The 11,178-nt window shown below is 44.6% G+C and overlaps 1 protein-coding gene across 1 annotated transcript in view; it reads left to right on the top strand.

Annotated features, from left to right (window-relative positions):
• Window positions 1–658: 658 nt before the first annotated feature.
• Window positions 659–11,178, top strand: part of tshz3b (teashirt zinc finger homeobox 3b) — a 40,619-nt gene continuing 30,099 nt past the window's right edge. The window contains exons 1-2 of the mRNA XM_080050530.1: window positions 659–2,118; window positions 2,668–3,150. Coding sequence (XP_079906656.1) covers window positions 3,111–3,150 — 40 coding nt within the window. The 5' untranslated portion in view covers window positions 659–2,118; window positions 2,668–3,110. The remainder of the gene's footprint in view (window positions 2,119–2,667; window positions 3,151–11,178) is intronic.

The following is an 11,178-nucleotide window of genomic DNA, read 5'->3' as shown; positions in this document are numbered from 1 at the left end:
TTTTGTTTTCATCCGAACGCAAAGCACTGTACTATTCGCTGCGCCTGTCCACTTAGCCTATTGTCAAATGTGTTATGCTGAGGAATTAAACGTATTTCCACGTCTCAAAATTCAGCGAGTTGAGACAAGTTGATTTTCATTCTGTTCTTACAGATCATATGGGAAGAAAAATAGAATGCTGGCACCGCAAACAGAAATTAAATAAAAAAGAAAGAAAAAAAAACACACTCCGACTCCTATAGGTTATTTAGGAGCAAAAATGCCAAAGCAAAAAGGCAGCGCGCTAGCTGGCGGTCTTCCTCCCTGAAAGAGGACTGTGTCAATCAGCCGGAGAGAGGAGCAGAGAGCTCTCCATCTCGGGGAGCGCGCGCGCACGATGCGGGCGTTTGCGTGTGTGCGTGTGAATGAGTGTTATGTTTGAGTGTAGCCTGCTCTATGGAGGTGGGAGGGGGTATTGTAGTATCACAAGGAATGTGCACACGGCAGCTGTGTGTGTGTGTGTGTGTGTGTGTGTGTGTGTGTGTGTGTGTGTGTGTGTGTGTTTACGCGCGTATGCGCGTATGTGTGTGTGTGACACTGATGGATGCGCCAATGGAAAGACGGACAGATGCTTGGGCGGATCTAACGGCATGCAGTGGTGGAGCGGCGCACACAGCAGTCAAGCAGGCGAGATTTGGGCGAAAACATCCAGGATCAGGCGGAGAGACAGCAATCAACCAATCCATCCAGCGAGCCCCGGTGGTCGGGAGAGGGGACGGACGGACTCCGCTATAGACGGAGAACTGACAGGAGGGAGAAAAGGCTGAGGACAATCTGATTCCCTCGGCGGAATCCGACGAAGAAAAACTGTTTCTCTGACTGTTTCTATTGACGAGCGCGAGAGACGATCGCGCAAGCAGCACCACATCTGGCGCAAAGGAAGACAGTGGGAGAGACAGAGAAAGAAAGCAAGAAAGAAAGACAGCATTTGGCAACTCACCCTGTTATTTATCTCTCTTGTTCTTCCAGAGGCGTTTATCCTTTGTTTTAACCACCGTGAAGGTACGGCGTTCTAGCACCCGAGGACTGCCTGAAAAAAAAAAAAAATTACAGGAGAATATTTTTTTTTCACCAACTCAAGTGGAATCCCAAAAAAAAACTTTTATTCCTCAAATCTAAAGCGACTTCTAGAGGAACATAGGGGAGCGTTGACCTCACCAGATACTATCTGAATAACCTACTACATGTCAACTCAAGGAGGATTGTGACCTTACCTGGGAAGAAAAAAAAAAGTTCTTTATTCCATTCGGTACCACTAGTGAAAGGGGGGGACAGGCTTTTGCGCCTCTCCGATCGCTTGCGGCGCAGTTGTTGTTGGGGGAGACACATCTGATTCGCTGCTGCGTGGCTGATTTAAATAGCTCCTATCAGGCAACGTAAAGAACAGAAAAGAAAAAAAAACGACGGGGGGGAGAAAAGTACCACTGGCGGCCAACAAAGTCTTTTTGGCAGTCGGCCGCTAGAAGCTGGGCTGATCCGTGCGCTCCGGAACACCGTGCATACATGGGAACAGCGTGAGCCCGTCCCTCCTCCTCCTACGACTGTACATTATTACAACAAGGGAGACCCAATCAAGCACGTATCTCATCGATTCACGCACGCACACACACACACACACACACACACACACAAACACTCACGAACACACACACACACAGATACACTCACGCGCGCGCAGTTACGCACACACCCACTCACACGCCCATACGCGCAGTCACACAACCGACTGCGTGACTGACTTGCCCTCAGCGGATTTTTTTTTCAAAGCGCTCACGGTACAAGATATTGTAGCCGCGCCAGGCAAGCAGGCAGGCGGGCAGGCAGGCAGGGCAGCGTGTGGGCGAGCAGTCCCTCTCGGTCGTCACCTCCTCTTCCTCCTCCTTTTACTGAGAATAACAAACTGGGGGAAAAAAAACAGAGCTTCATGTGGGACTTGCCAGAAGAAGCGAGTGGATTTTTATGAGATGGTTCCAGGCACGTTTTTTCAGCTGGTCCACCTCTTTGGCTTTGAATTGTGTGTGAAAATAAGCGGAGAAAACACCCCCTCATGGATAGCACGGCGGAGGATCAGCCCGTAAAGTAAGTGTGCATTTCCGTTGTGTGCGCGTGTGTGTATGTGCGCGCGCGTGTCGTGTGTGTGTGTGTGTGTGTGTGTGTGTGTGTGTGTGTGTGTGTGTGTGTGTGTGTGTGTGTGTGTGTGTCGTGTGTGTGTGTGTGCGTGCTTGTGAATGTGAATACTGTATATCTGTGTTTTTGTTTGCCTGCCATGTGTAGTGCATGCACGTCTGCTCCCTCTCCTCAGATCCATATGCAATAGCCTAGGACTGACATTTTAAGACCATAACCAAACCCTGATTACGCCTTTGCTCGTTTGGAATAAACGGCAGTGAATGACAGAAAAGAGAGTGAGATGGGTAAGAGCGGCATGGAGAGAGAGAGAAAGAGAGAGAGGGAGGGAGAGAGAGAGACAGCGAGCTACGTGACGCCTATCAGCGGCGGAGAGGTTGAACCGTATAGAGAGAAGGCGCAGGGCTTCAGTGGTGTCAGCTCTTGATGTGTTGTTGTCCCCCTTGTTTGCGGACTTTTGACTGACGCGATCATTTTGGGTTTTTTTCTATCCCTTTCAAGGTCGCCTGTTGCAGCGTCCGAAGCCAAGTAAAGAGGATCACACGGAGGCGCTTTTCAAAAACCTCCCCTGCTCGGCTTTTTCTCCATACAGCGCGGAGCTTGTTCCTGCTCCCACCGCGTCAAACCAAGTCGGAACGGGCGAGAAAGCGAGCGAGCGACCGGGAGAGAGAAACCAGCCCGGGGCTTGATTTTTTTTTTTACTATCTTCGCATCTACTGGCTCTTCCTCCTCTGATTTCTTTTTTTGTGTGTGTGCTCGAACAACTGCACACCCTCCCCTCTTCTTTACAAACACACACCCACCCACCCCGATCTATGTGGGAGCCCTGAGAGCGCACCCAGGGGGGGACAACTGTGTATCAAAGCTTCCGAGGATCCCCCAGGCAACCCCCGGATCAGCGGGGCCATAGAACAACTCCCTGCCGGGCTCCACGGAGGAACGACATGCCGCGGAGGAAGCAGCAAGCGCCTCGGCGCGCCTCAGGTACGCACTCATTGCTTTGGTTCTGCATGCAATTTACCTCTCTTTCTCTTTCTCTCTCTCTATTACTATCTCTCTCTAGTCTCTCTCTCTCTCTCTCTCTTTCTCTCACTATTTGTCTCCCTCCTCCTCCACGCCTCCCTCATTTAGTTACTTTTCATTGATATTTCCCTCACCCACATGGCTGCGACGCCTTTTGTAGTCTATTATAACAGCCCAAACGAACAGTGGCAAACCTAGCACTCTGTATAGACTTTTCACAGCTTCAGAGCCCTCAACACAACTGTTGCATTATTTTACCAGACTATATACTATTATGATTTATTCCATTACAATGCTATCCTAACCAGCTGATGTTCAATATCAACCACTATACCTTTTGTATACTTCTTTATGAGGGATTTGTCTTTGTGGATTTTCTCCACGTTTTTATTGTTTTGGACAATTTGGGTTAATTAACTTAATAATAATAACATTAAACATGCTGTGAGATTTGCAACTGACCACAACGGCATCCCATTTGCCTGGGCAACTTGTACTTTGTTATACACAATATAAGGGATTCTTCATTTTTTTTCAAAATTTTCATTTTATTTCTTTCTTTATTTTGTGGTGTGTAGTCGTAGAGCTAAAAACAATTAGGCCATTGGTCATCAATTGTGTTGTATTTCAAACTAACGTGTAACACATTTTTAGACGCCAGACAATTGTGCAAATGCAATCTCACTGACAATGGAATCATCAAAACATTTGGTATTGACCCGCATGGTTGGACAAAAACAAGACATTTGAAGATGTCACCTGACACTTTCCAAAAAACACTGTGATGATTCACAATGTTTCACCATTTTCAGATTTTTTGAAAAACAAAACAATGGAATCATCATATTAGATGATGCGGAAATAATTATTTCTTGTTATTTTTTAATATTTGTGTGTCATGCAGAGCAGGTTTTTTTGGCACTGTGAGGTGTGAGCCTGCAGTTAGAGCATTCATCCTATATTGCCCCTCAGAGAGGTCACAGGTCAGCCTGTGTGCAGCGGGGCATGTGTCCTAGAAAAAGAGTGGCAGTGTGTGAGTGAGTGTGTATGTGTGTTCAACGTGAAAATCCTTTTTCCCCTTCTCCTCATCCCCTCTTCATTTGTCTCTCCTGGCCTCAGATCATTGGGTCTTTCACTGCGCTCTCTCTCTCTTTCTCTCTTTCCGGCCCTTTTCCCTCCCTCCTTCCTCCTCCTCTGCTTGTAGATATTGACTGTGGAATTAAGGATCTATAATGGAGAGCCTTAGGGTCAGCTGACATGTCACACAGGCGTTTGAGACTTTGCTGATTTCTGTGAAAAGAAAGTAGGATGGTAACTCTAAAACATTTTGACACATTAAAACTCTTCTAAGCACATGTGTCCACTACAATCTGTATTTTCCTCTCTATATTACTATCTGTTCTCATGCAAACATTATCCTACTCTCCAAAACATAGCTGTCAAGAGTATACCAGGGAATTCTTTCACAGCATTGTGTTGATGCAGCATGCTGTGCAGGAATTTGGAATGCACGTTGATGCACAAGGTTGGCTTTAAATGACCTTACTGTATATTTTTTTTAGTATATGTTATACCTTATCCTATCACTATATTTGTACACTATTCACATACAACTATTCATATGGTTATCGGCCATTTGTGTCTATTTATTTGACACTTGTATTGTAACCTCTCTGAAAATGTCTATCCTACCATCCTTGTTTTTTTTTTTCGTCAAGGTTTTCGGTCTGTTTTTCTTTTTTCTTAGTTTTCTGGGAACGACTTTTCTTCTCCTATAGTCTAAAGATTATTTGACAGGCCGGAGGAGGGAGTGCATACTGGAAGAGAGAGCTTTAATGGACAATTGCCATCTTCTGATTTGACGGCTGATTGATCGCCTTGTCATCTGGGCCCAGCCTTTGATCTGTCCATTCCCGATAAGTGTCAATAAATCAGCCCCCCCCCCCCTCCACCCCTCCCCTCACCGCTCCCTCCCTCTGTCTCTCCCTCCCTCTCTCTCTCCTTCCTTCACTCTCTCTGGTTGCAAAGAATGGCCTGTCGGAGTCACATCTGGCCTGGCAATACCTCTAGTCCGTCTACACCTTCATTCAATTGCATCTTTTTATCTCTTACTTTTATACTTTTGTTGGGTTAGATTTCCTTTTTCTTTTATCCCTCGGCTTTTGACTTGACTTGGATACACTTGGTACTCAACTTTTATTTTATTTTCCCATTGAAATGGATGTGTGGGGAAAAAAAGAAGTTTATCCGAATTCTAATGTTCTCGTCAGATAATGCACAGTACATAAACTATAAATTATATTTATTAGTCAGGTAAACAAAAACTATCCTTAAATATTTGTGTAGCTTTTGTGTATGTAGTAAAAATGTGACTTTGGAAAACCCTATCGCCATTTGCATTTATTTTCCTGAATTATTTCAAATGGTATTCATGACCTGAAGCCATGTTTTGGAAGCCATTTTACCTCAGCACACTCTTGTTTGCAACTTTGTTTCACTCTGAAGGAAGTGTAGTCTCCAAAATTGCCTTCAGCCAACCCACCACACACACACACACACACACACACACACACACACACACACACACACATATTCTACCACACATAATTACATATGTGCAGCGGTGCATGCACACAAGACATGCTGCAATGATTTTATAGTACACATATACAGTAAAGCGGCGTGCAATACATACTTTTTTTTTTTTCGCACACTGCATAGTAGAGTGCTATGAAAAATGTAACTATTAGCCTAATCGCCTGGCGGAAGACTGCTTTGCTCCATCAGAAGGGGGCCCGTGTCAGAGAGACTTTGTTTCATATTTGATTTAATTGTCTGCCCTCTGACAGCCACATTCATCAATGGCCCTAATGGTCAATCAGAGGCTGGCACACACACACACACACACACACACACACACACACACACACACACACACACACACACACACACACAGTGAGAGTGAGTCTTATGTATTCTCAGCCCACGGCCTTACTTGATCAAAATGTTTTAGCCCTAATGGACACAATGGGTGGGGGCTAAAGGAATGGGGTGGACGGACGGATAGATGGATGGGTGGACGGATGGATAGACAGATAGATAGACGCATAGAGGGATGACTGAGAGCCTTTTTATTCAACCGGAATGAGCGAGTGAGTGCACTGAAAGCGAGAGAAAGAGAGAGAGAGAAAATGAGCCATTTATTTCTTTTGATGAGAGGACGAGAACCAACACGAGGCAGGCCAAGGAGGAGTTTTATTTTAGACTATTGGCAGTTTCCTTTTTTTTATTTTACCCTCCTTTCTCCATCCCTCCCTCCCTCCCTCCATCCCTCTCTCACCCACAGCTGCAACTTATAAGGTTGAGGAGAAAACTGCATGGCACACACAAAAGAGTGATGACAAATTGATTGCGCCGTAGCGATGGCAAAGAGTTATGGGAGGATGGCAAATGATAGGCCTTGATTAGGAATTTGGGTAGGGGCTGGGGGGAGGGGGGGTGGGAGGGGGGTGGTGGCAGAGTCTTTTCCACAACCTTTAATTTTTTTTAATCTCCCTCTCTTTTATGCCAGTGATTCCGTCTGTCTCTCTATCAACTCACTCCTGAGAATGAAGCGATGTTGACGGAGAGTTGCGGTGGGGAGATGGGCAGGTTTTATCGTACTGAGCCTCGGCGGTTCACTCAACCATCAAATTCGTTAAAAATGAGATAAACTTGTAAATCTGCTTTTAAAGGTCAGTGCTGCTCATTGGATCTGCTGATTTAGAGCTCTCCATGTGCTTTTCATTGGATTGGGCATAGCCAAAAAAAAAAAAAAGGCCAAATGTGCACTAGATCCACTTGATATGTGGCATCACAGTCAGCATGTGTAAAGATATAGCCGATATAGCGTATTATCCATTTATTTTCCTGTCCGTACTTTATGCGCGCGTCGCAAAAAAAAACAGTGTTAATACGCTAATAGGCTCTGTAAAACTGGTGTATTTTTTTTTTTTTTTTAAGATATTTTTTGGGGCATTTTTATGCTTTATTGATAGTGTAGAGACAGAGTTGAAATGGGGTAGAGAGGGGAGTGACATGCAGAGAACGACTGCGGGCTGGAATCGAACCCGGGTCCGCTGCTGGCCGAGGCCCATGGGGGGGACGCCTTGCCAACTGAGCTAAAGGCGCCCCTAAAACTGGTGTATTTCTAGCTAAGGCGTGCCTCACCCCCCCCCCCCCCCCCCTTTGTTTAGACACCCTTTGTTTACATGTCCGTTTACAGAACCTAGGCTGTGTATAAACACCATATTTCTTTCACGGATCGTGAGGAGATATTCACTGAATTTTGACAAAAAAACTATTATCTTGAAAACAGTACAGAATCACTCACTCCACCTTTAAGTTTTTTAGTTTCAGCTCTATATATTTCCTTTCTGGGATCCCACGCATTGGTACCCCTTCTGACTCTCAGCGTACACTTTTCACCCCGGCTGCGGTGGCGTGCACTCAGCCTGTCTAGAAAGAGGAGTTGTTTTGCCAGCTTCATTAGCGTTCTGCTAATTAGCCTTAGCATCTGATGGATCTCCGACAGGCCTAATGATTGGAGATGACAAGCTCGGCACACTGTCACGCTCGCCAATTAGGTCTGCGGCATCGCGTTTGGATGTAATCAACTTGATCTTACACTGTCCTCATTTGCCCCCCCCCTCACTAACACACACACACACACACACCTGGCCCCCCTTTTCAATCTTGCCACAGGTGAGGCGTTGGACAGTGGCGGCAGTGCTATGAGCGTGAATGCTACCAGTGGGGTAGAAAAAGCCAAATTGTACATAAAATAAAGTGAGGATTTTTCATGATCTTTAACCTGTGTTTGTAAAGGTGTTGGTTCTTAAAAAAATCCCGGGTCTGTGTATGTCAAGGTGGCCCCTTCATGTACGTATATGTGCGCACATACACCCCATCCCCAGCAAAGGTTATTTATTTTTTCACCGTTCCCGACATCAGGAAAACGGACAGACGTTTTTAGGAGAGAGCGGCAGGCTTTTGTCTGTGGGCTTCAAAGCCAGGCTTTAGTCCAAACAGATCATTGTTATCGGAGAGGAAGCTTGCTACATCAAACAACACCCAGTATATTTGTTTTACCTTGCATGTTTGAGTTCCAAATTCTACACGGATTATATCATCACACGTGCGCGTACATATCTATTGTTTCGAAGCTACGTGGGGTTGTTTAAAATGAAGGATGTTTAACAATATATTATAGCAGCTGCGTGGTGTTAACATAGCATTGTGTGTGTGTGTGTGTGTGTGTGTGTGTGTGTGTGTGTGTGTGTGTGTGTGTGTGTGTGTGTGAGCCCCATAGGCAGATTGATGACGTTGACACTGGTCATTATTAGCTACTCAATGACACTTTCCCAGAGTAGAAACACCTATCATCAGCATGGTGTCCAAAGAGGCTAAGCATGATTTATGTAAATATTAACACGGAGACAGATCTGGTTCTGTCCAACGGGGGAGATAGATGGCAGCCGAGGAGGAAAAGCAGCTGATTTCTGTGATTTCTTTCTGCCTCTGCCTCTGTGTGTGTGTGTGTGTGTGTGCATGTGTGTGTGTGTGTGCATGTGATTGATTGTAGATGAGAGCGAGAGATTAATCATGCTTGATGTGTGTTAACGTTGCACTCGCGGTGGATCTAAGTCGAGATGCAGTGGCCCACTTAGATATACTCACTCATACTACACACACACACACACACACACACACACACTCACACACACACACACACACACACACACACACACACACACACACAGATATTCACAGGAGGTAGCGGGTACACACTGTCACAGACTCACAATACAGAAACACACACACGTTCAAATTGCTCGGCTGTAAGCAGAATACATTTTTAACAGGAATGATATATTTCTAAAGATGTACGTAGAGGACATTTGTATTTTTACAGTACATCTTATGTTGATCACAATGGAAATGATCTTGTCCGTCTTGACACAAATACAACATATTAGAATAGAACTATAGAATGTACTGGCTCATAGTCTTAAAGATAGACCCATACAATAAAGATGTCAATAGGATTGAATGAATCTTGTCAATACATGGAGCCAATTAGCCTTGTTTAAAAAGGTCTTGATAATTATATGAAGGATTCAGATAATTGTAAGCGATTTTACACACAGACCTTTTGCTTCGGTCCACTATTAGCAAATGCATTTTTTTTCACGCAGTTTTGTAGCAAATGGGTCAAATAGTAGTGTGTACTGTTATATTGTGGATTGAAGTGACTAGTGAAAATACCTTACCCAATACTTTTTGTCGTTTTGCGCATACATGTATTTTGCCATGCTAAAACATCAATTCATCTGAGAGGTTGTGGTCCATTTAGGCTCATTATTCGACAGTTTCCAATCTTAGTACATATTAATCTTTTTCTTTTAACGTCCTAATCATTACAGTTATCATTCTTATATAGGCCAATCAGATTGAGGAGTTTTCTTTTATAAGTAGTGTTATAAATGTACATGATTCCTTACAACTTTACGTAACTTATTGAGATTGTGTGTTTTTCTTGTCTTTAGAATGACATACAGTAATGTCTTGTATGGGATACAATTGAAGTCAAAAGCAGAGGTGTTCTCACGATTAAAGTGGGGACGCTGACTTACAGACTCAACCCACCATTCAAATGGTTATCAACTAACTTCAGTCATAATACTAGTAAAACTATTAAAAATAAAAATAAAAATACTAAACATATATTTTTAAAAGAGATATATTTATGTTTACTAGTTCCTTCAATGCCAGTGGTTGACAAGGGCTTACAAGACGTATCTCTCCTCACCAGTTTTCTGTATTGAACTATGCTCACTAGTACATTACATGCAACTATAGGCCTTTCTTTGTATTGTGGGCTCTCAATCCCATAAGGGGTTTTTAAGCATGGTGTTATGACAATCAGTGTGGTAACCTGGCTCCTACCGACTTAGTTTAGCCTAGCCAAAAGGACACTTCTACCGCCACAGCAGCTCCAATAAACGTACAACTAAATCGCCAAATGTTGCCGTCACTAGCTTGTCCCTGACCGTGTGTGTGTGTGTGTGTGTGTGTGTGTGTGTGTGTGTGTGTGTGTGTGTGTGTGCTGAGCTGAAAACACTTTGAGTCCCTGTCTCTCTCCCTCTCTCTGTGCGTGCCAGTCTCTCTGTCCTGCTTCCTGCATTATACTTTGTGCATAGAGTGAGTCTTTCCCAGGCAGCTAAGTGACAGTGTGATTCGTTATGGCCTTCTTCTTCTTCTTCTTCTTCTTCTTCTATGCTATTCTCAATGCTGCACTCCTGCCCACAATGACGCCAGAGAGGAAGAGAGAGATAGCAGATATATAAAGTGGGAGAACTGTTGCGTAGTTAAACTATTTTATCATAGGGCCAAAAGACAGAAAGGTAATGAGATTGTAAAAAGAGAAAGATTATGCGCGCGGGGGCCAAGAGAAAGTATAGGAGGCGAATGAGGAAAAAAAAAGCGAGGCGAGTAGACAAACGACAATCATAGAGAGAAAGACAGAGGAAGAGACACAGAGGGAGGGAGGGAGGGGGGACTATAGCGCTCCCTCCCTCCCTCCCGTATTCCCCCCTTCCTTTCCTTGAGGATAAGTGGCTGATGGTTTCTAAACAGTGTTTCTTTGCCTCTCCTCTCCCACAATCTTCCGTCATGGCTCCCATTAGGTTGACAGCTGTCAATTAGAGCTCCCTTGGTCTGGCGCGCTGCACTTTATTGCCAGGCGGTTGAGGCTGTCATTTTGCTCCCCCCCCTAGTTTTCAGCCTTGAGCGTTATCACGAGCGCCTCAAACAGTCAATAGCTGATGCATCAGCAGTTATTTCTTAAATTGGCTCACAAGGCTGCATCCTTTCCTCATTTTTATTTCTTCTTTTTTTTTCAACACAAACCCCCCCCCCCCCAATCTCTCCCTTCCTTCTCTCTCTCCT

Source organism: Ammodytes marinus (genome assembly GCF_949987685.1).
Source record: "Ammodytes marinus genome assembly, chromosome: 1".
Lineage (NCBI taxonomy): Eukaryota > Metazoa > Chordata > Actinopteri > Uranoscopiformes > Ammodytidae > Ammodytes > Ammodytes marinus.
Note: the sequence above shows the minus strand (reverse complement) of the source record. Positions and strands in the feature narration are given on the sequence as shown.